At 31.1% G+C, this 26,677-nt stretch overlaps 2 protein-coding genes across 3 annotated transcripts in view; one reads left to right on the forward strand and one right to left on the reverse strand.

The window, feature by feature from the left end:
- Nucleotides 1–18,100, reverse strand: part of spz5 (spatzle 5) — a 58,373-nt gene extending 40,273 nt beyond the window's left edge. The window contains exon 1 of the mRNA XM_014433961.2: nt 17,879–18,100. Within this exon, the coding sequence (XP_014289447.1) occupies nt 17,879–18,085 (207 nt within the window). The 5' untranslated portion in view covers nt 18,086–18,100. The remainder of the gene's footprint in view (nt 1–17,878) is intronic.
- LOC106689144 (uncharacterized) overlaps nt 1–26,677 on the forward strand; it is a 49,708-nt gene that overhangs the window by 8,032 nt on the left and 14,999 nt on the right. Inside the window, exon 1 of one of the 2 annotated variants that reach the window (XM_014433964.2) lies at nt 25,778–26,063. The exons of the other annotated variant lie outside the window; for it this stretch is intronic. The gene's annotated coding sequence lies outside the window, so the exon portion shown is untranslated. Of the gene's footprint in view, nt 1–25,777; nt 26,064–26,677 lie in introns of those variants that run through there. 2 annotated transcript variants of the gene reach the window in all.

Genomic DNA, 26,677 nt, shown 5'->3' on the forward strand with positions numbered 1-26,677 from the left:
AGATTTGTATTAAAGATGTCCTTGAAGATGGCTGGAATAGCCGAAACGATGGACTAAGAAGAAATAAAGTGTTGAGACAGCATTGGATACAATTTGTGGTTTTATTTAATAAATAATTAATTTCATTTATGCCTATCGTTTTATATGTTTTTGACACGACCTATTGATGTTTTAAGCTGGTCGGAAATTGATATTATAAAATTAGTTTTTACTGTTATCGCTCATTTTTTTTTTTAAATCTCTATTAAATAAACTATTTTGTAATTATATTATATAATATATTAGATGACAGCTGTTCATTGGCACTGAACTTTCAAGTACAGTGACTCATCGGTTCAATCACCATTTTACAGTCCTGCCACCCTGAGGCTATAAAAGCACTCGGCGGAAGTCCAATAGTGGTAAGATAGCTGCTCTTGGTGAACTCATAGCCTCAGCTGAGTTTTATAAAAGAGGCAGTTTGGAGGTGGACAACTTTCTACCGTTTCCGTTCTATTCTCATCAGTAAAGTCCTCACGTTCTCGAATTTGGCTTCGGTTTTAGCGGTAAGGCACAACTTTCCTCAAATAGCTCCCTGCGCATCCCGAATCTCAACTACTTCTGGAGGTTCGTTTAATTCCCTCTGCTAACTAGTAATCCTTCCTGTACACTTCCTAGAGGAGCTAGTTTTCTTTCATTATTAATGCTGATGATAATGAGTATTAATTTTTTTTTTCTGCCACAGGTCATAAAAAACCAATAGCCTTTAATTCATATAGGTATTTCGAAGCTTCGGTGATACTATGTACCCATCTCAGTATCTACGATTTAACAATTTAACAATATTTATTTTAAATGAAAAGATGATGGGAGGCGGAGGGGGTGAGGTTAGTGAAGTACTCAAACAAGTGAAGAAAACTTATTAGTTAGTGTCAATGTTTCCGCCAGAATTTCAGGCCTTTATCACGACTAAGAACAAAAACAGATAACAACCATTAAATGGAATTCCAGAAAACCAAGAAACATAAGAAAATAACAGATAACATGCATTAGTAGTATTGAAGAAAATGCATATTGTAATATTTTAAAAATATTGAAACATTATATAATAATATGCAGAAAAAATAATAATATTAAAATTAGGAATGAAAAAAGAAAATAATTTTAATTAAAGAAAGAAGTTTAATTAATGCATTAACTTTGTATCTACTCCTTTAATTTTGTAATTCTACTTACATATTTAATTAATCACATATATTTTTTTCATATATGTTACATATATACGTATATATTACTTCAATTTTAAATAATTTCCAATTTTGTACTTGTGTTAACTTAGTTTATTTTCATATCTATATTATTTTTTCCCTTCCATTCTTCATTTTAATATTACTATTTTCCCTGTACATTACTATATACTTAGTTCCAATTTTCTTATAATATTATATTACGTATTTTCTTTAATAATATTTATGTGCATATATTATCAGTAATGTCCCTTTTTTCTTCTTTAATTCCATTCAATCGTTATTGTTGTTATCTTGTCTTTGTTGTTAATCCCGATGAAGGCCTAAAAGGCTGGCTGAAACGTTGACACTACTAAATTATTTTTCATATACTTATGTTTTTCACTGACCACACTCAAATCATCTCCTCATACATAAAATCCACGGTCTACTATCAACTAGTCAATATTTATTTTGGTAAATTAGGTTCCGACTACTTACAGTCATTATTTAACGAATTATTAAATTACGGAAAATATCAGTTCCCAGCTGAAAAAACCTGTCTTGAAAAAAAAAAAAAAAATCTGAATGTTCTAAGGTTAGTTCGAATCTAACACCACTATCAAGCACAAACTTAATGCAATATTTGAATACATTTGAAAATTTCGCTCCCATTACAACGATAAAGCAATAAAATAGATTCTTTTTATTTTTTCGTACCCTCCATTGAAAATAAGGAATATTTAGTTACAATGATGTCAGTTGAAGTGTGATGCCTTCTTCTTTTACCCATGGGTAAAAAAAAGTCTTTTTTTTTAAAAAGTAGATTCAATTCGAAATTTCTATTTCATTACAGTGAGGACAGGTCACTACATTGAGAATGTAGTATACGATTACATGACGGAGAAATTGCAAACATCAAAGCGGATTTGATCCGTTGGTCCCAAAAACGAAAAAAAGAGTCATCTGTAGGACAAAAATCTTTTTCTCTAAAACCGGCGAGACATTGGAGTAAAATGATTTACAGAAAATTCCGGGGTATGTACATATTTAAAGATGGCGCGCTCTCCAAAGGAATAATTTTAACTTTTCGGATTTATGATGTATTGCAGTCCATTTATATAGTTTCGGAGATGAAGAAAATGAAAGTAATGTCGATTTTCAGTTAACGCGGTTGAGTATAGATTTATTTTGACTATTCAAAATTCAAAAACAGTAGGATTCTTTTTACTGTAGGTTTATTCTTTTTTTTGTAGGTTTTCAGAGGCGTTTAAAACAATTTTATAATCGCACGATTGCAAATCAATTTATATCAAATATTCAAAAATTTTCGTTACTATAGTCTATCAATAATTTACTAAGGTTGTAGTAATTCCAAACTAATATATGAATTTAGTGGAAAATTCCAGAGTTAAGTAACCTGAAGAAAAGCTGGAAGAGGCTATGCTGTCGACTTCACTAACAAAAGAAAATTCATTCACCATTGTCCTAATTGTAAAACTCTAGCAGGACCAGGAGGCGGCGATGGTCACTTACCCGAATTAATTAAAAATCAAACGCTTTGAATATAATTCGGTTTCTGAATGAAAAAATTAAATATTCAATTCGGTCACTCAGTGAGATTTTCCTTGTTCGCTCTTTTCTTTATCAAACGGATCGACCAACTCCGTCTTTTCCAATTAGGACATGGCCTTCCAAGTCTGATTTTGGCATTCTTAAAACTCATGTGAATAAAAATAAATAAAAAAGTGTCTATCAAGTCTTTAATACCTTTTATAAGTTCTTTATTTCATTAGTGTCAATTATCTAATGCTAAGAGAGCCACGTAGACAGTCCCAGTTGTGAGTAATATTATTGTTGATGTTTGACAAGTAGCCTTGTGTGGATTGGTATTGATGGGCACGGCTGCTCCTAGCTAATCAGATTGCATTCTTATCCAGGGCGGGCGATATATGGCCTATGGTATCGACCTTGGATTCCTGTTGACCAGCCCACTGCCAACGGTCTAGCATCGAATCAACTGGCGTGAAAGGAGGGCAAACATTTGCTTAATTGAAATGCTTTGGCAAACTAAGCTATACTAAGGATTAAAACTAAAATAAAATTTAGGTAGTTATATCTTTAAGGGCTAAGTTAACCTTTTTAGTCGCTCATTTAGACTAGGAGCCCAAGCAAAAAATTGTAACCTATTCATAAAATTTCAATCAATCATCCCCTTAAAGATGAGCTAAACAATATACTTCAGCTACCTCAAAACCGCCGAAATAAAAAATGGCGCCTCCTTAGTTTTTAAAATTAACCACCAAACGAACAAAAATATAGGCATCTTTTTTAGTAAATTTTGTGAAATTAATAGAGCTCTATATGTTCAATAGTTGCCGAGATACAGCTTTTCAAAATTCAATATTTTATTTCGAATAAGGAGAATTCAGCATTTTGTGAACATATATTATGGAAACTACTTCTTCTACGACGATGAATCTTATGAACGTTAGACTTAATTTAATAACCTTCAATTTAAATGGTATTAGACATATTAGCTATACAGTATGTTCCCTGATATACTTTTTCAAAAACTAATTTTTTGTTTTCTTGGTAACAAGAAATCATTATTTTGAGAATTTGTTTTGGTAAATATCTTAAAAATGGCTACTATAATCAAAATCAATTTACAAAATCTTGATTATTTGTTATTTCGGAAAAAAATGAGTTCTTAAAAACTATGCCTCGGGGACTATTAGATGCCAATTAGCAATCAAACTAAAGATAGTTAAATAAACCGTAAAGCGGTTTATAATGATAATCTTCGCTGGAGTAGCAGTTTACAAAGTATCTTTATAATTTGGAAAGCTTATTGTTTAAAAATCTTTATTTTGGAAACCGTTAGCCTTATATATGTCTATTAGTACTCAAATGGAATTAGGTAAAATTCACTATCGTTTATAATAATTGTCTGTATAAGAGTGGTAGTTTCCATTGTATTTTCCGAAAAAAATGTTGGATTTGGAAAAATATACTTCGTGAATTATTGAACATCTATCTTGGAGATCTATTATCTATAGGGCTCAAAGTTCAACCAATTCACTGCTCTTTAAAAAGATAATTTGTTTTTTGGTTGTTTTTTTTTTTTCTGTGGGTAAGCTTTAAACGTCTGTTTATCACTGTCGTCGCTCGAGGACAGTGGGTTTTATAATTTTTCCTGTCTATACTAATTTATTTAAAATTCCCATTTCTGTTTTACATTATTCTAAACCTACAAAGACAAATTAGAATAGTTTGTGTCAAGAAATTATTATTATAATTAAGTGAAAATTTTAACTAAAGTAATATTTATTTATTAGTTATATATAAGAGAACTTATATATTTTTCTGTTCTGAGTGCTTTAATAGTCTTATTAGATAGTCCCTTTTTATTGTTATTTTATTTTATTTTTTATTAATTTTACATTAATATTCTCAATTTTCCGGAATGAGGTTTGAAAGTAGACGATTTAATATTGAGTAGGGTATATTCATGGCGAACATCTGTTGTTGATTGTAAGATTGACGAATTAGGTAGATGGGAGAGTTTAGAAAATGCTGGTCACGGACTGTATGTTCATAACAATCTGATTTGTTAATTTTTGGAACATCACAAAGTTTTACAACAATGGTTGGAACCTATAAATTGTAATATTTATATTTGTGAAGGTCAATACAACTGTGGGTACGCAATTATTGTCATTTTTGTTTAGGCTTTTTATACTACATCAATGTCTAAACTTTCTTTAGCATTAAGCAATATATTATGATAGATGCCAACTAATCATAATTACTTGCCGTCTTCGCTAGCAATTGACAGCTCATTCACTGTACGCAAAACCCGATTCGGGATGTAATTTATTACATTTCTGAAAATAATCAGCCTTGAGAAAATCTGTAACTAGCTCACTGACCTTTGCCTGGAATTCGATTGTCAATCACTTTGAACAACCATTCAAATTTCGAAATTTATTTTTACCTTAATAGCAATATCTCATATTAATGGTAAGTAAACGAAATCCTCTAATATCCATCTGATTGTTGATCTGAACTAGACAACATGCAGTATGATCCTTGTATCTGTACGAGTAAAAATATAGTAAACTGATTAGAATTCTTGAACTTCGCCGTAGAAGGCTCCTTTTCTAAGACAAAAATTTATACTGAACCCATAATTTCACTTTATTGAAGTTTCAGGAGCGTTTCTCAAAGCCATCCAAATTAGAAAAATTGAAATGTTGTGCAGGAGGAGGTACTGTTTTTGAAATATTCGTCTTTCTTTTTCTCTTGCTATTTCAGAGTAAGAATACTCCAATGTTCAAAATAACGAAAACGATTGCTGAACTGGTAAATGGAACTTTATTTTTTCCCATATACGAAGTAAATGGCCATTCAATTCCAATTTATAATTTTAAAAGAATAAAGACTCAGAAAAGTAGTACCAAATTTAAAAATGATTTAAGAATTTTCCGATGAAATTAAGAAAAAAATATAAAAATAAAAATTAAGAAGATATAAGAATATATGGCGAGAAATTATTCTTCAACTAAGAAATCAATGAAAAAGATTCTCAAAAACCATTTTTTTTTCGTTACTAGAGCGCTACCAATGAGTAGTTTCTCTACATATCTGTATCATACCGTAGTAGTCTGACATCACGCTTACTAGATGTATTTGTATATAGATAGAGTTGTAAATTACAATAAATGTTATATGAACCTTCTCAGAAAGGTATTTGTTCTCCTTGAAATATGTATTATAGCTGATATTATAAAAAGTTTTTTATTATATAATTGACAATAATATGATTCAATATTGGCATGTTGTGACAAACTAAGGAGTTTTTAATACAAACATACATATATTAATTCATTATATATAAAATAGTTTATCATCAACCTGAAGATGGGGGATAATCCCGAAACGTCGTAGTGTGTGTGAAATAAATTGGTATATTTAAACAAGGAAGATTGTTCATTCACCAATTTCATATTAGTTCTAGAAACTCTTAAAAACAAAAAAAACAGTATAAGATCATTAATTTACAATAAATGAAAAATAATTCTTTACCTTTCGAATTGTACTTTTATTTGCATTTATTTTTTTCTAGCTTTACTAACTAGGGTGCACGACGTGGCTTCAAAGATTTCGATAAAATATTTTTTGTTGATGCTACATTGAAAAAAAATCGAAACATATCCAACCGTTTCATCCAATTGGCCCATGGAACTGCGGAAAACATAAAACACCATGAATTCACTTTATCATAAATCTCAAGTTAGGCAAAAAATATCGACATGGTTCTTTTTCTTTCATGGTTCTTTCTTCTTCCAAAACATTTGTTTTCTAGAGTTGATTAAGGGAGAGGTATAAACATTATAAAATTATCGTTGTTTAATTGAATCTATTTAAGTATGTATGTACAAGATTATTTAAGATTTTTTTTACAACAAAAGTGATGGCTGGTGAGTTCGATTCAGTTAACCAAAAAAAACTCCATATTTAGAATATTATGGAAACCAAAAAATACTTAGTTTTCTTAGTTCCGAAACTGAGTATTAACATTACAATGAAAAAGGTTCTTTGAAGTATTTTCAGTCTAAATAGATTCATATTGCTTGTGATTTTTCCCGATCAGAATAAAAATCAGGTAAATGAATCCTTGTTAGTTTCGAGCATTTCTGCATATGACCTCACTTTTTAATAAATGCTATGGCTTTATTTTATATTTGAATTGATTTTTTAATACTTTTGTTCGACAAACAAAATTTTTGTATTTTCCTCAGTGACGTCACTCCGAACTCGTTTTGACCAAAAACGGTTCCTGATACGGATTTTCCAACGATACAACCGTTAGTGATACAAATTTCTTCTTCATCGGAGAAAATTAATTTATAGCCTATATGGTTGCTATCACATTGGAAGATAACCTTCAGAAAGGTAATTGTTCTCCTGCAATGTAGGACTTTTGAAAAATTTTTTACTCATTAATGACAATAATATTATAAGATATTAGCTAATAAGACTAATAGGAGAATAATTATATGATAAATACCATATAAGTTTTTTGTTATCAGGTAAATAATTTATAATTAGTCCTTGAGTGTAAATGATATAGTAATGTTGTTACAAGCACATGGTTATGGTTTTGTTGAATTTATTTTTTAGCAGCCTGAAGATGGGGGAAATCTCCCGAAACGTTGCTGTGTAATATGAAATAAATTATTATATTGTAATAAGGAAGAAATTGTTTTCATTCACTAAATCAAGTTAATAACTTCTTTTTAGGTTTAATGTGTATTCAAATTGTTTTATTTTTTTATAATTTAGTTATCCTTAATTTTTTTATATTGTATTTTTTTTCCTTTTCTAATTTCTTTACTTTGCCAAAACTGACTTCATGACTGGTTTATTGTGTGACTTCTTAGAGCTGTGTGATTTCCATGGTTGTGATCTCTAAGGAGATTTTATACCTTTTTATAGATTTGCTATAATTCAGCAATGTAAATCTTTCACAGGAGCATTTAAGTTGATAAATATAATTGATAATGTCAATTTTGTAATTGTGTTTGGTAATGGTGTAAGTTTGGATAGTAATAAAACATAAAATTATAAAATAAAATGATGAAGGCTTATAGAAAAAGTTCATCAGTCCTTTGCTCTGTTTCTATATTGCCTAAACTAGGCTTACGGGCCTCACAAACTCAGTGGAAGAGTGGGCGAAGCCTGGTCTTCCGGAATGAGTATATACCCATTTCGATTGGTCACCCATCCAAGTACTGACCACGTTGCTTAACTTTGTTATTTATCGCAAGAGTCTTAGCACACAAGGCTACTCTGATCGATATATGTACATATAGTGGCGCTATTAAAAGCTTTTATAACATGAGACATATATTTTAAAATATATACATTTTGGAATGAAACGGGTACTTATGTAGCGCCGCTTCTCCTTGATTTATTAAAATATAAATAATAAATAAGTATTTTAAAATGTTTATTTATTTTTAATAAAATGTAATGAATTATACTCATAAATAGTTTATTTGAAAGAAAATATACATATAAGATAGTATGTCCGAAGGATGTTGATATTACGAGAAATGAATCAATTATTATAAGGCTATGATTATATTAGTCATGTCATGATATTGTTATCAGCACCGATAATGCTATTTATAACAGGAGCTAAAATCATACGCATGACAATTAATCTAAGTTTTTTAAAAAAAAAAAGTTGCTTTTATTAAAATTATTGTGATAAAGTTCTAAGTTCCGCTTTGAATATCGATGCGGTTTCTGATTAAAGGTTGTTTTTTTTTTACATCTTATCTTTATTTTACACATCTTAAAACCCCTTACTTACCTTGTCAATGAATACGAATTTGAGAAGACGCGTGATAATCTAGACTGAGGTTAGTTAACTGGCATACTGGGCTCATTCAAGAAAACTGGTGAGCCCCATAAAATATATTGGTAATTTCTTGAATCTCTAAAAGGTTCTATTTATATAAATTCCTCTTTAATAACACCAAATGCAGTTAATAATTTTCCTTCCAAACTACTTCCTTACTTCTGTGTAATATCTAAACTACAACCATGTTACTACGGATTCTGATTTTTTTAGCCTTATCGTACTACTATTCAATGAAGTAAATTGAATTAGAAATTGCTGTCACAGAATCAAGAGGACGTCTTCTGTTTGATAGGGGTTCCTAATCTGAGAATAAACAAGAGGAAGGAAAATTAGAAGAGAATCAATGAGATTTGAGTAGGATCTCAATGAGTGAGAATAGGAGATCTTTTTTTTTTAATTACATGATTCTTTTTTCTTTTGTGTTTTCATTCATCTGATTTACAATAGAACATGATGTTTAACTGGGGTCGGTCAAATTCGATTTGATCTTTATCAGCCTTTTAAGAAACCGACATCTCTAATGTGAGAAGGCAGTGATCAGCTGTTCTGCCCATCATCCTGCCGATCCCATTAAATTATGCACTGTCATCAGCTTCGATGAATACCCCGCTGTCTTCCGTGCCACTAACGTGATTGCAATCGTACATTGAGTGGATGAACTCATTATATAACTTAATTTTACTCAAGCGAGTTGAAAATTATACCCTTCATTGTCGAGTAACTAACATATAAAAATATGACATACCCGGTAATGCTTACTAAAGTTTCATTGCTTCAACGAATTATATTAATTGAATTTTATTTAGTTCAGGAACCTTTCAATATCTTACGACAGTTTTTTCAATATCTTACTACCGTATTATAATTATAATAATGGGATTTGGTTCCCAATCGACTTATAGTATCTGTTCTTTATTTAGACTCAATACAATAATATTCCTGTTGATTTGTGTAAGTATTTCAAAGTATTCGAGTAGAACTTTTGAAATCTATTTTAATTTTATGAATAAAGAGGCTATTGAAATATTTTTTGTAGATTTAGGTGGTGGTGTCCAGATGATTTTGGCCAATTCTTATTTTTTATCCCCATGTTTTTTTTTTCTTTTTTTTCGTACCCTCCATTGAAAATAAGGAATACTTAGGTACAATGATGTCAGTTGAAGTGTGCTGCCTTCTTCAACCCATGGGTATTTTAAGGGCTTTATCGAGTGTACACTGTGTGTGCAGAATCGATGGCGCCGTGTGCGCATTGAAACTATGATGAGCGGGGAGGATCTGCTTTGTTGGTTGTGATAGTATTAGATTTAGACTGCAGAGCCCAAACCTCGTCCCATGGTGAGAACATTTACCGAGGGAACATCTCCCAGGTGGTGGAGAGGCGATTTCCCGGAACAGCGGGTTGGTGCAGGCCTTCAACCCGGTATCTGACCCTGTGTCTCCGGCCAATGTACTAGGACATAGAGGGCAGCTGAAGCTCATCGTGGATGACAGTGTTTCTGGCCATCTGTAACGCTGTTCCTCTTACTATCTTCCGAAGGACATAAGGTCTGTTGAGCGTGGTTCTATACATGTGTTTGAGCAGGAGCGCACCGTAGAGCAGTGTCGGTCTAATGATAGCTTTGTATATACGGAGCTTGAGCCTGAGCGAGACTTGCGGAGATTTTAGCAGATGATACAGTCGATAGCTCTTCTGACGGGCGAGCTTCAGTCTCTCACGAACATGGCTAGAAAATGTGAGATGGCGATCGAGTGTGACTCCCAGATAGAGCAGGGAGGTGCAGATCCGTTGGTCGACCTCTTCAATCCTGGCAGTGGTTTCTTACCTTTTTGGTATGACATCACGATAGCATCTGTTTTGGCGGGATTCACTCTAACTCCAATCTGCTTGAGTTCGGCAGCGATGGTGTTAGCCACATCCTGTGCATGAGACAGCACAGTTGGAGCATTAATCCCCATGTAAACAACTCTGAGTATTAAAATGACTCCCTGCTTACATGCTTCGACGGTTAGATAGTAAGCTCGAGGATTTTATATTTATATTTTTTTTAGATTTTGCTATAATGCAGGAATGTAATTCTTTCACAGGATCATTTAAGTTGATAATTATTGATATTGTCCATTGTTTGTATTTGTTTCATTATTTTTACTAAAACTTTTAATAGTGAAATTACTCTATCTTGATAATATTTTGTTATTATCATATTTCATTCGATCAAAGCAGTTATTAACTAATGATTGGATTTGTTTATTTAATTTTTTAGTAATTATATTTTAATGCCCTTCCATTAATTTTGAAGTCAATGTTAATATTTTTGGAGCTATAATCATAAATTTTCTATTGATATAATAGAGATAGACACGGAGTAGGGGCTACACACTATTTATTAATTGAGTTTCATAAGTACAATTAAGCCAATGCTAAAATATATGTATCTATCTAGAATTTGTACATATATTTCACTGCATGCCAATTTTTTTTTCAGTGCATGAAGTTTTAATAAAGCCAGTTGAAGAAAAGTAAAGAAAGGAATGACACAATTAGTGGCGATGAGAAATTATTTTTTTTTTTAAATTTGTCATTTTTCATTGTGAATATATCAAAATTAATTTTGTAATTGCTATAACTATTTCTTTTGTAACTGCGATAAAAAAATTATAATATTCATAACTGTAATATTTAAAAAAAATAAAATAAAAAATTAGATTTTTCAATATTTTTTTCTTTAGTGAAAACTATTTTTATGAAAAATAATCGTGTACCAATTTAATTAATTACGGTTTTTATGAGGCTAGTTAAAAAAATTAAAACTTTTTCTTCAAAAAATAGTTGAATGGTTTAACAACTAATGAAAAAATGATATTTCCTAGGCTAAAATGTCCGACAATGGAGCTAGGATAATTTTGATCCCGTCTTCGATAGTTCAGACCTGTGTGGTACATTTTTCCGTAATCAGTATTGCGGGTAGTGTATAGCCTCTGCTCCGTGTCCATTTCTGTCACATCAATAGAATATTTATGACTATAATATTAAAATTGATTTCAAAAGTGTTAGAAGGGCATTAAATAGTAAATAAAATATTAAATAAACAAATTCAATTATTAATAACGGCTTTGATAGAATGAAGGATGATAATGACAAAATATCATCGAGATACAATAATTTAGTTGTTCGAAGTTTTAGTAAAAATACAAAAACTGTACATTACTTACTACTACTATTACGTGGAATAATACTTATCAACTTAAATGCTACTGTGAAAGATTCACATTGCTGAATTATAGAAAAATCTAAAAAAAAAAAAAAGTTTAAAACACCATAAAACCTCTATTAGAAACGATAGACAGTCCTGATTGACCACATAATAAACAAGCCATGAAGTCAGTTTAAGCGACGTAAAGAACTTAGGGTAGGAAAAAATACGATTAAACAAAATAATAAAAGAAAACATAATATAATTTTGTAGTTGAACAATTCATACAAAGAACCGTTTTTGGTCAATGCGAATTAGTAGTGACGTCACCGAGGAAAATACAAACATTTTAACTTTATCGAACGAAGGTGTTAAAAAAGCAATTCAAATCTAAAATAAGCCTATTGCGTTTATTAAGAAAGAAATGTGTTGGATAGATCGAAACTAACATTAATTAAATCTAGTGATTTTCTGGGTAAAATAGCATGTAATATCAATCCATTAAGAGTAAAAATACTTAAATAGCTAACCTCTTCCGTTGTAATGTTAATGTTCAGTTTCTTCCAATCCTTGCTAAACACTGGTTATATCAATATATTTGTCAAATGTTTTTTAAAAACGAAGTAAAATTATAAATGTGTGAAAAACATTTATGAAATGCCATATTTTCAATGTTGCTCGATTTAACTAACATAAGTCTCCTCTTTGCTTTTTAAATAAAAGTTTCAAAGCTGATAAAGGACCGACGATAAATCAGGATTTAGTTGGGCGGATTGGCCGGTAAGGATTGTCTTGATTATAAGACTGTTAGAGAATATCGACCAATATACTCACCATAAGGGTCTGTTTTTAAGGTAATAAGGAAATCTACTTTCAACTTAAATCTCGACTAGAAGATAATGTATAACTGTTCAAGTTTATTTTCTCTTTCAACCGGTCACGACAAGGGATTCTTTAAATATTTTTCTAATTTGTTTTAGAAAAATTAAAAAATGTGCAGCAAATGGTCCGCTGAGTGAGTTATCAACTCGCAATAATTTAAAAACCCAAAACTATGAGATGGAAAAATGTTTAAAAATTTGAATTCAAGAGTTACTAAAACCAATATAAATACTTGTTATGTTAAGGCAATGGGATTTTTAAAATAAAATGTTGTGGTATTGAATTCAACATTCCCCTGATCTCAACTTAACTTAACGTAACTTGGGGAACATCTTAAAAATTGTAGTGGAAATCAAGATTTTAACCTTCCCCCCTCTACCAATAATTTTTTTTAATTGTAGCAACGTTCCTGGGTGTGGTTTTATATTTTGTGGAAGAATGTCAAAAGAAAATAATTAGAAAAAAGTTGAACCTCAGCCCGAAAAAAATATTTTCTTTTGCTACTATATCATATTGACTTGTGAAATACAGACTGATACATGTCAATATCCCAATTACAATAGATAATTTTTATATCTACTGATAATGAGAACCGATTGGAGTACTTTGGTTTGGTACACACCACGATTCTTTTTTGGAACCATTCTGAATAAATCGAACCTTATCGCGGGTGGCCGCCAGAGCCTTGGGGTCCGGTGACAGATTTTTGTAAAGTTTTATTAATTTATTTTTAATTTTATTAATTACGTTCAGCTATACCTTTGCCCCAAGTGGGTAATGGGTTGTGGCCGCACATGGTTCAGTTTCTTACGTAGTTATCCGCAAACGTCAGTGAGTTCGTAACCATTGGTCTATGTAAATACAAAACCACAAATAACAACCCATTTAAAAAAAAAATTAAATAGATAGAAATTTCTGAACTCATTTAAAACTAGAGAAAACATAATTCCAAAAAAAGGAACTTCACATTATTGAAATTAGAAATAATATTAAAACATTTTATTAAGAACATCTTATTTCTTCTGATCCTTTTCTCTTCGCCTTTATTCTTCTCCAATGTATCAGACCTTAGGCAGTTATCAAGGAAAGTTGAAGGGAGGATTTGTTGATCAAAGTTTGATAACAAATAAGTTAATGGTTAAATAGAATGAAATAACAGTCTTAACTATATGAGGAGAAGATAGTTAGGGTGCGGTGAAAATATAACTCAAATAAGTTGAAATAACTTATTTAATAGTGCCAACGTTTCGGCCAGAATTTCTAGTCTTCATCAGGGCTAAGAACAAAGAACAAGATAACAACCAATGAATACAAAAATTAAAACAGAAAATATAAACAGATTGACATAAAGTAAATAATTGTACAGAATGAAATTAATAAAATTAAAGTAATGAAATAAGTGGAAAATAAAATATATATCTTAATAAATAATACTTTAATTTCATTCTGTACAATTATTTATTTTACGTCATTCTGTTTATATTTCCTTTTTTAAGTTTAGATTCATTGGTTGTTATCTTGTTCTTTGTTCTTAGCCTTGATGAAGGCTGAAAATTCTAGCCGAAACGTTGGCAATAAGTCATTTCAACTTATTCATTATAACAGTATTAATGTTCATCGCCTGCAATAGAACTTGGACACATCAGTTTTAAGTACACTTGATAATGACCTGATGTCTGAAACGTTGCAGAAGAATTATGATAGTAAGTGAAAATGATAAAAATAAAAAAGTGTTTTTAATTTAAGCTACCTACTATCAAACAAAAAATTAATATATAACATATTAAAAAAATGTTGTATTAATATATAACATATTAAAAAAATGATCTAATATTTTTAATTATTTTTTAAATGTTTTATTTTGTGATGGCCGTTTGTGTTCAGGCCGTCCAAAAATGACTATCGCAAGACTGACATGTGATGCAATCTATGCGGGCTTGTTACTTGGACAAAAAGGTCAGTGAGGGCTTTATTGGCACAGGCAATGTATTACTTATTACTGCTTATCAAGGATGTGCAATAAAACTGACGGGGAAGAAATAAAGATTCCTTTGATGGATATGTCATCAATCAGTAGGTATTTTATACTCGATTCTAACAGACAAAGAATATCTAAAATAATGATTTTTATTTATTTTTTACTCAGACATAAAGTATTTACTCAAAAAAAAAAATAAGATGGAGTCCCCTGCATCCTCAAAATAAATGAGTTATTTATTATATGGATGAAAGAATTAAATGAATCCCAAATTAATTACATCTTCCTTAACCTGAAAGATGACCCGCAGTCAGAGTACAGACTAGCATTAAGCTCTATAAGAAACAACCAACTAAATAGTGGAATGAGGATTCGCTAGCCCTTTTGCCTATAGCTTGTCTGACCTTCCTCTTTAAAAAATCGGTTGGGCGATTTTTCTTACCGGCCCTAAACCTGAATCATGTGCTTCTAAATGAATTTCAGGTATAACAGGCATAACAAGGTATAACAAGGAGTATATCAGTTACCTTAATGTGAGGTGAGATTCTGCCTGATTTTGGAGAATTTTGTAACATTTCTTTATTCACCAACATATTCGTAAGAATTTAGTTCAGCAAAAAGACGGATACACACGTTTCTACTTTTTAATTTGATACCGAAAAAAACTGTATGAGGTTGGAGCAATTTATTCTTTTTTAGTACATTTTCACCTCTTATTTGACGGCGTTTTTCAACGCCGATTCGATTTCGGCCAGGGCGGTATTTTATTTCATGGCAATCCCACGGAATGAGAATTCTATTTTCCCAGTCTGGTTATAATAAGTTGGTGGTCATGTTGGATAAATGTCAGACATAGCCGGGTAGATGGTGAAAAAAAAATTGTCATGGACAACTTTAAACATTCACCCACCACTTACTTTGAAGCTCACACTTTAGTTACTTTTTAATCTTTTTTTTTTGTTTTTGTTACCAAAAATAATTATTTTCCAGTATACGCACTTTCTTAAAATTATAGAGTTTATTAACCCAAGCCTGACGTTTGAAATACGGAAAAAAAAACTCTTGCGTTAACATTTTTGGGAATAGATGGTTTCTAATAGTTGTATACCCTCCATGATAACGTTCATAAGCCTTTTTGAGCCAAACTCAATTTTTTGTTTTTCATACCATTAACCGCTCTTATACACACTACCCATAACTAATAGAGTATAAGATTGCCCCCGGATATAAACAGTATAACGTACAAACTTAATAAAAAATAGTATAAGGTTGCAGTTTTATTTCAGAGAGATTTACAATCTTTCTTAAAGAAAGGTTCTGCTCAATTCATTTTTAAAACATATTAAACACTTTTGATACAACTAGTTAAAGATTTTTCACAAAATTTAAATAGAGGAATTATTACAATAATTCTCGGTAATCAAATAGCTAATTTCTCGTTTAAAAAAAAGAAAAGAAAAGAAAAACAGATTTCCATGTCAGCATATTAATTGGATTAATTTTTATGGGTACCTAGGAAGACTTTGCCCAACTTTCTGAAATTAATCATAAACACATGAGAATCAATAGTTGCTGCAATTTAAAACTTTTAAAATCTAAGAAAAGAATTAATAAAACATATAATTGTAAAATAAAATTTAAAAACAAAACAATATTATTATTTGAGAATTCCATGAAAAAGATTAATATTTCTTTTCTCAATCATAATACACTTTTTTTTCTTGGAATAAAAGCATTAAACATAATAACAAATATTTCAAAACAGAAATTAGAATATTGAATAAAAAAACAACAATACTACAATCAAAACATCGAGAGACTGAAAACCACAAATAAGTACAGGTTTAGTAGAGTCAGATACCCCTAATTTCTAGGGTAAGAAGGGTTCTGTCACATTTTCGACTAAGGAAGAGATTAAATGACTGACTGATACTTGCTTCTTGAATAATGATGGAATTTAAACAGCTTTATCATTACCCTTACCTTCATACTTAGAGAAACAATCTTAATCGTAATAAATGTTTTATACTTGCCCTTTAACTAAAAATAACAGGAGGAGAAAGAAAAAACCAAAGATCAACTTTCTCATGTACTTAACACCCACGAATCGGAAGGTAAACTTTTATCTTTCCCTCTCGGCCCTATCGCGCCTTTCACTACTACTGGAGTGCCACACGAAACGCTTAGTGTCAGTTGAGCAATGCTATCCCTTAAAACCCACTTCTACGGTAACATCTTGTTACTAAACATCTCGTTACATTCTCTACCGGTATGATAGATCACGTTAATTTAAAATTTTTCCTAATATTATCAATAGTAAATTGAAACCTACTAACCGTTTATTGGTTTAAAAAAATTAAAATACGAGTTGCATTAGTGATTATAGTAAAAATTTAGTAATATTGGCACATACTTTAAGAGGGGATTTTCAATAAATAGATAAGAAATTTTCAGAAAAGACGATCCATTGGGGTGTTTTCCTATTATGGTGTCATTATATTGCGATTATATAAAAATGTATTATATATAAAATACAAAACTTGCAAGCCAACGAAGATGACCGTATTCGTTGTCACATCATACCCGAGGTTCACTATATTGCCTTAAGGAGCTGGATCAAAATATTATATTCAAAACTACTTTCGGATTAATTGGCATTATTGGGATAACTGGGATTATCAACAAATAAAAATAAAAGTTTATTGACTTCATTTATTAATTAATTTTGTAGAGTTAATAATTTTGAAAAATACAGGTTATTACTATCTTTATTGTTCGTGTATTTAATAATGTAAGTGCAGCTATTGTTTGTTGCTAGTTTGATTTCTATGTTTTGTTTTTACTAAAACGAAATGGAAAGAAAAAATAAATTTTATATTTTTTAAATACCCCAGAGATTTAAACCATCGATCGTTGGGCCTTCTCTCTCCTTCAATAAATAATTATTGTCATATGTATACCAATAAATGACACAAAAGAGAATTGGTGAATAATATTCTAAAAAATTAAAAATATAGAAAAATATTTGTAACGATGTAATGAGCACTTGAATGCGTATAATAATTTGTTTATAATTTCTGAAAAATCAGTAATTATTTTAATTAATAGTGTAAGCGAAATAATAAAAATTAAATAAAAAGTCAGAGGCGACACCCCAAAATCAAGGCATTAAAACATCGCGTACCTGTATGAGGACCATGGTTGACTCCAAACGTACGTTTCGGCGGCACCAACGGGACTGGCAGGCTTTCTCCAGACTCCAGAGGAGGGGCAGCCTGGAGTGGGTTTCCACTTCCTTCGTCTTATCGGACGTCGTGTCGTCCCCTCCGTTCTTGGACAGGGCGGAGGAACCTGTCACTTCGTCCAGAGTTTCCTCATCCCGTAACCTCATTATTCGCCGTGACCTCTCCAGGCGTAATGTCGTTCCTTTGATAAGCGTATTTTATTTTCCATTAAAGTAACCTTCATAGTTATTAGTGGGCTACAGTCCATTATGTTAAATTATTTTATTAAAATGTGGAAAAAAAGTTAATTATTACAATTAAATCACTAAGTTATTAGTAAAATGTTAAATGTTTAGTTTGTAAAATAATAAAAACTCTCGACGATTGTAGTGAAAAAATAATAATATGATAAATTCTCGATTACAAATAAAAGTTACTTTTTATTAAAAATAATATTTTGAAAAGTATTTGAGATATTAAAATAAAACTTTACATGGTTGATAAGGATGGGAAATGACAAAAAAAATGAAGCCTGGATGGTGTGATATGGAATGACTCCTCTTTTATTTATGGGTTTAGAATGAACTTAATAAAACTAATCCCCAATAGGGTGAGGATGTCAAATCAAAACTGATGAAGGTCGTATGACTTTTCGAGTTGTAGTCATGCAGAAATAGATATTACCGACCGGTTGAGGAGACTGAGATTGCCAACATGGCGATGAACCCTCAATTGAGTAAAAGCTCTATTACGTTGACGGATCATTGTGGGAAATTGAATTTTGAAACGATTTTGTCCTTTAGGATTTTTTGAGTTCCTCACCGTTCGCACGCAATTCCTCAAAAAATCGTTAATAACTTTTTTCGGCTTTTGGGAATTCACGGCTAAGAACTTTCACGAGGACAGTTCTAAAAATTTGCTCATTTACGTTATTCAGGATCCTGATTTTGAATTTAAACTTCAACTCCAAGTTTCCTCAAAAATGCATTAAAATAATTATACCTTTTTTTCCCAACTTTTCTCTTATATCACGAAACATCAACCTATTTTATATTAAAAAGCAGTAGCTTTCTTACATTTTTACTTACAACATAAAATATTCGCTCTCTAATGGAGTTAGGTCAAAGGTGGGTAGAAAGGGATTTCTGTTGAACGTTTTGGAGAAGTTAACGCCTTTATGTCCTTACTTTCACTTACCTACATATGAAATATCGATCGCGATCGTGGAAAATTTCAAAACTGACTTTTTAATGGAAATGAATATATCGCTGCATTACTTTATAGTAGCACATTTGAAAAAAAAAATTGTTTTGATTTTATTTGTAATTTAACGTATTCCAAACATAGTGAACTGGCTGGGGTTCCCCTACGGACTGTCCTGAAGCTAGTACGGCTGTCAAAAGTAGCCCCAGTCTTCACTACAATCTATGGAATACGGCATATATAAAGTAAAAAAAACAAAACTCTTTGCCAGATGTGCCACAGTTAAAATAATGCACCGATTTGTTCTAAGGCCCACTGATTCTAAAGCCATGAGGAACAGCAAAGTCCCGTCAATGGTCTGTGTATGTTTATATTTATGCATGTATTTAAAAAAACTAGCTCAAAAAAGAAAATTACGTAATTACGTAACTAAAAACTTAAATAACGTATTTAAGGTAGGCATATTCCAGGAGTGAAATCGAATTGCAGGAAGATCAGTGTAATCTATATCATCAAAAATATTTTGATTGAGATCATTGTATAATTAATCGGTATTTAATATCAGCTAGGACTTAGTCAGATTCCTATAATTTAGGGGGATTTAAATGCCGAATTTACAAAACGATTTTCGTCCGATAGAAGAATATCTATTCTATAAATAGCTAAGTGAAAGTCAGAATATTTATCGTTCATTTCATAGATTTCTGTTTGTTCAAAAATAATTGTTTATGGAAAACATTTCAGTTTGAAGAGGCTTGAGACATTATAGTTCCATAATGACCAATAAATTACCTTGTTTGTGTCCTTTAAGGAATACTTTCATATTCCTCCTGTATTTCCTATTATACATACTCTGATCATTGTCTGTTACTTGAGTGAATTAGTATTAAATACTTAGTTTCGTAACATTAATCTAGACAAAATTTATTTAAACAAACTCAGTTACCCACACAAAGGTTAGTTCACACTGTATACAACACACACATATTTGAATTAAATTAAGTATAAACATATTTTGCAAAAATGAACAATGTGATTCAATAACTACTTATTCTCCCCGCAATATGTAGTAAGTAAAGATTATTTCCATGCATTTAAATACCAGTTTACAGGAGGTGATTCTTCTGGTAAAAATAACATCGGAAGTCCATTCACCATTTAATATCCCCTATAGACCATCTATGAAGAATGGTTATACCATTCCATTATTTCGTATATTCGTTTATAGAAATGAATGCTTTTAAGAATTAATTATAATCTTTTAAGGACAACTTATTCAATTCTTTTATTCATTGACGTCTCTATCTTAAATAGGATAATCATTAAAATCGCAATAATATATAATTCCCCCAAAAAATAAAATAAGTAAACATAAACCTCATACAATTAATTGTTACATTTTTCAACTTTTAAAATTTCAAATTTTCTTTGTCATTTCATCTTCCTATCAATTTTTTTATTATTTACCAACAACTTATAACCGTCATTTCATCAAATATACAACAAATGCTTTTGTAGCGTCATCGCTGTCTCCTGCTCTATGCTATAACTACTAAAGCCGCCACCAGAACCGTAAGAAAAGTGGTACTAGAAGGAATTTAACAGTCTTACAGCTTTGTGTCTTTTAGTTTTAAAACAACAGGGCCTTTCATTGGAATATCAAAATTTGATTCATGCCTTATCGCTCTCAATCTTAACAGAACTTAAGGTCTACACTGTTGCATGAAAAAGAAAATCTTCGCATAACACACAATTTATCCAATTTAATGGCACCTTTGTTGACAAGGAAAAGGCTTTTTATGGCAAGAAGGCTGTTTTCAGGGAATTAATTATTCCATGAGAGCAAATAATAACCAAGTGATTATACAAGAGGCATGTTCTGAAAGACACAGCATTTTCTGGTTTATGTCGAAAACTTTAGTAACTGTTTCATATATTAGAAAACATGTCACATTAGTTGTAAGGAAATTGTCAACTAAAGTTGTAATGAGAAAAATTTTTACAATAGAAGAATAAATACTGATGTAGAAGTGTTGCTAAAGGGAATGGGACAGAGAATTGTGAAGATTATAAACAGTCCTATGCTAAGGAGCTCTGAACATACAACTCCGATCAGTATATATCAGTATATCCGAACTTTATATATGGAATTTTTTAATAATTTATTTATTGTTATTTACAACTGTATACATATATACACATCAAGTAAATTTCCTGTAAGTTATATTATGACATGATACAAACATGTGGAGAATCTACCCATTGATAGAACTCCAAAAACATTTCTAAAGGAGAAGGTCTCGAGGCCATCTTCTTTTCAGACGCCTAGGAGGATTATTAGGCAGTGAAGGAGAAGCCAGGTTAGAATCGAGTTGGTTTGGGTGGTTGGAAAGTTTATTATGGAAGGATTGGTATCTGGTTCTGGCCAAATCGGCAACAAAGGGGACGTTGAGGTCCTGATGGTTGATTTGATTTGTGACAAAGTAAGGAGCATTAAGGATTTTACGAAGGATTTTGGACTGTAAGGATTGGATTCGAGAGGAATTAGATGGTTTAGTGGAGCCCCTTAGCTCAATTCTGTATGTCTAGATAGGCCTTATAATAGTCATGTAGAGCAGTCTTTTGTAATGAATTGGAAGTTTGGACCGTTTGTCTAGTAAATGTTGTAATAGTCGGAATCGACGACCAGTTTCCTACCTATTCAGTCTTGTATGAGGATTCCATGTCAGTCGTTTGTCCAGATTTAGTCCTAAGTAACGGATATGTTAAACAGGAATAAGTGGGATATTATTAAAAGATACTATGGGGCAAGACGAAATATATGGAAATAAATGAAATTATAATTAAAAAAATTATTACTCATTTAATGAAAAGACTTACGGTCGAAATTTTGATAGAATTTATATTGTTTCCGAATTTGAAGATTTCAAATAAAATTTCCTGGTGTAAACTTAGAAATTATAATCAGATTTTAGTCCTAAACCATGAAAAAAATAAGGAGTAATAAAAATAAAGTAAGGAGGCAGAGTAAGTCTAAAATGGAAGACATTTCTATACTTTATAAATTATTGTGCTCTTCTTGGGATAACGCTAAATCTATATATTGAACGAAGAAACTCATAATAAACAAATTGAAAGAGTACTAAATTATTATGTTCCAAGAACCTGTTGAATAAAAGTTATTTCGCCTCATTGTTTGATTACTTAAATGAAAACTATGTATATTAATCAAAATTGATGAGTTAACGTTGTTGTAGTTAACGGGGAATGAAAAATGAAGGCTGTTTCAAAACGTTAAAAAAAAATTATTTTTTCATACAGAGCTCCATTTCTATAAAACTACCACTAGAAAACCTAATAGAACGGCACTTAAATTATAATAAATTAGCTAAAATGTGAGCTATAATAGAGCTGTTTACCTTTAATAATTCCCACTTAGGTACACTTTTTTAAAAAGCAATATTTCATAACTAAATAACAAAAAATTAGTAGAGTTGGTAAATTTATTTTGTGAAAATTATATCACATGAATCATTATACGTACAGATGTCTGTCTGTACTCTAATCAAAGCTAATTTAATTTACTATAAAGTAGTTTGTGATATTTATCTTCATAAGACTAGGAATTTTCATGATATTTAACAAAATAAATTCACAATATATCGGTTTCTAGTTGTTCAATACCTCCTATGGAATATATTAATAATTCAGAATGATATTTCATATAATGATTTACAATCAACAGATTATTGTTCAACATTCCGATATATTTGAAGCACTGTTTGACGTAACGACTTCCTTTACAGTTGAAGCAGCTTTATTACCAAGAGAAACCTTTGCTGTACACTATATGAATTTATAATTTATAATATCTTGTATTTTTGTATTGTATAGTACCCGTGGGGTAATTCTAATTCATATGAAATTTTAAACGCAAAATCTTCTTTTTTGGCCAACAATACAAGATATTATAAAAAAACATTTAAAATCCTATAAGCTAACTCATTCGTTAATTTAAAAATAATATTTAATGACGATATCATAAAACTAGTTTTATGTCAGAGAGGCCATTTCCACAAGGTATTCGTAGAATGAATTCTAAAAGCCACTCATAGTGTTAACTTTTTCTAATATTAGTCACATATTAATAAAATTCCTTCGCTCTTTTAATTTTTTTTTTTTTTTTTTGAACTGGAAGGAGAAAAATAGATAATTGACTAAACACAAACACAAACGCACAAACCATAACATTTCTTTGATAAAATGAAATTGTAGGTCATTTGGGCACAAAAAGAAAATTTAATCACCATGGAAACATTCATGTATAAGTATTTTTTGACAAATTTTGTTAACTAAAAATATAATTGTTTTGTAAAATAAAAATCATTTTGAAATAAATACTGAACTCATAATCTTATGAAAATAATTTGATGAGAAGGTTTCGGAGGGTTATCCGGAAGGGAGATATTGAGAGTATCTCATAAAGACAGAGGGATATAATATCTTCCCTACACAAAATGACAGAGCATTTTGCATTTTTACTTTTGATATGGTTCTCTTTGATACAGCAATCCTAATAAATTAGGTCATAACTGAGTTGAAATAAATTTCAAAAATTAATTATTCCATATCTAGGATACGGAGATACTTTAGAACATCAGAGATAAAGGAAAACAAATGAAACACGAGGATTTTTGAAATCAAATCAAGAATAAAATAGTGGATATTGAAAAAAAAGAAAAAAAAAAAAAAAAAGAATGAAAATAAATAAATTCCCAATTACTGGCATTAGTGACTGTGGGATATTCATTTTAATTTATTCAAACCAATGCAAGACAATTTAAATAAATGTTTAAATGTATGAAACTCAATAATGGCAACGGTACAATTATTCCCGGAATCCCACTTATGTAATGTCGTTTGTTTATTAATTAGATGTAAATAATTTGTTTTTATATGTTTTGTATAATATAGAAGAAAACAACTGAAAGATGCTGTTTTGATTAGGGTTGTATTTGTTGACCCCGCAAGGTGAATAGTAGTTAATATTTCTGTTGAGCGCCGTTGCTTACGTGATTACCCTGCTATCAATGAACCAATGAATCGGTTTAACTAGTTCAACAATCAATGGACTGGAGTATTGCCCATCGATCTAATTCTCGGAGCATACAAATAGAAGACTGCGATAACATTACGTAAATGAGGGTGTTCCTTGGCCCTGCTTTATGGAATTTGATATTTTATACCATGACCATATACAAGAGAGTGGTTGTGGTATTCTGGGAGAAGCAGCGTCCTCTGCTTGCAGCTGGTAACCTGAAAAGTCATCAGAAAAGCAAATGGCAACACACCAGAGATATCTGCTACGAGTCACTTGTGCTTATCTCAGTGTATCTCATGGGGCGGGGAAGGAACTAGTAAAGCAGTGTCTCTTTACCTTCTCCAGTAAGAAGATAAGATAAAACATACAAGAAAGAATGCTCAAAAGGTCTGCCGGAAAATATTCGTTAGGTTGTTGGAGAGAATCCAAAAAAATGAGAAACATTATCCTGGACGATTTGCAGAAATGTAGAACCGGCGCTGGGTAACGACCCTAAAGTATCTTCTTTAAAGGAACCCTTTCCAATCGTTTGATTGCGTTTTAAAAGTGGGTCATTCCCGGTATCTCGAAATTCCTTACAGGAAATGAAAGCATTCGACCCAAACTTCTTGACAATGGACTGGACGTCGACCCCCTACGATACAACTGTGTCGTCTCATACACTGTGGAGTACAAAATAACGGTGCAGAGCACCGCCTTTGGGGCTCCAAGGGTTAACTACACGACATTTAGGAGAATGATTTCTCCCAGCTAGCCACACAACTACTTATAGTAGTTTTAACTACCTAACAGAGAGTTAGTACATTGGTGAGAAGTTGTATGGGCCATGCTCACTTCAATCTAGGGCGAAGAGAGCCAGCTGCTGGATACCATTGTGAAGAATTTAAAAGGCAGTTGTAAATTAATCCAGAAAAGTAAGACAGAACTAAAAAGTCGAATTTCTAAGTACCTTTAATTTTGTTTATTTGAGAAAACAAATTAATGGTCTCACATGACCAGTAATAATTAACAATAAATAAACCTAAAGTATTAAGGAGTTTTATGATGAGCTGAATGATAAAATATATGATTAATATATGTTTCCATGGTTGCTATGACAATAGTCAGATTTTCATTTACCTACATATGAAATATCTGGTATATTAAAGTAATATCATCTATATGACGTCGGAGTTTTCAATCTTTATATTTACCATGGCAACAAAATTTTTAAATAAAACGATTTTAATTAACACATACCAATCGAACTTTATAATTAATATGATTTTTATAATATTCGCTTCAATGTGGCTTTCTAGTTGGTAAGGAGTGTTTTCTTACTCCATTACTACGTGTGAGGGAATGCCATTGTGTCCTAACTACAAGCTAAGAAGGATTAAGAAATAGTCAATGATCCTACGCAGAGAAGGTTTTGTTTCATCTTCAATGATACATCTCGAACAAGAGGAATGAAAAAGGAGACTTTCTTTCTACGTATACAAGACTTCTTAATTTTTGTATTCTTGACTAAAAAAAGTATATAATTACTTACTAGCCACAGGTTATGTTGGATCGAATCTTCTTCATGATCTGAAACCGATAATTTCGTACGTCGTTTTATTCTCTTTGCTGGACAATAGATCATACAACGGTATGATACAGATCTGTCATATTTCTTGCCGTGCTGACACACCAGGTATTGTCGTCCATGGCCTCGATATGGTAATTGATCCAACCTTGGCAAGACAGTTGAAGTTAAATACTTGAGTTACCTCTCATTAATAAATCGATCTTGGGATAATAATCGATGCAATTATCCGAAGGCTGGACTACATTATGAGGTATCGGGCCAATGTGGAAAGGTATGTAGCTACTGTATAATCTAATTGTACTGTTTTGTCCATTTATTTGCCTTTAAAAAGTAGTTTTTTCCTTCAGTCCTTACAATCGCAGTTAAAAATAAACTGTTAACGTCTCCCCAATTCATCATATGTTCTATAATGCACGGCTGCAGATTACATCAACCAAACATTAGGGAATAATTCATCAGTGTTACATTCCATGTGGTAGGTAATATAAATAACTAACACAGGCTATATAAATAGAGATATCAAATCTCTCATCAATGATTCAAGCAATACTGAAGAAGAGAGATAACATTTGAAATTTTTGAAAATATGTACATATATTCAATGGAAACTTTTTACAGGGAAATCATGATTTATATTCGAAAACAAAATAAGAAACATCAGTCATGTGATTACAGTATCTCTAGACCGGAAAAATTACACAACTGTAAACTTTGTGAAATTTACTTTACTATGTTGGCGGCCTCAAAAATTCATTTACTAGATGTTTATAAATCGATATAATTGGACTGAAAAATTCGCCGTTGAATTTTGTTGTTAAAATTATATGGATTACCACACATCTAGTAAATCCATATTTGAGCCCGCTTATACTATTGAATCAATTT

This window comes from Halyomorpha halys, unplaced genomic scaffold, assembly GCF_000696795.3.
Source record: "Halyomorpha halys isolate HHAL.00 unplaced genomic scaffold, Hhal_1.1 Scaffold1284.1, whole genome shotgun sequence".
NCBI classification, from domain to species: Eukaryota; Metazoa; Arthropoda; class Insecta; order Hemiptera; family Pentatomidae; genus Halyomorpha; species Halyomorpha halys.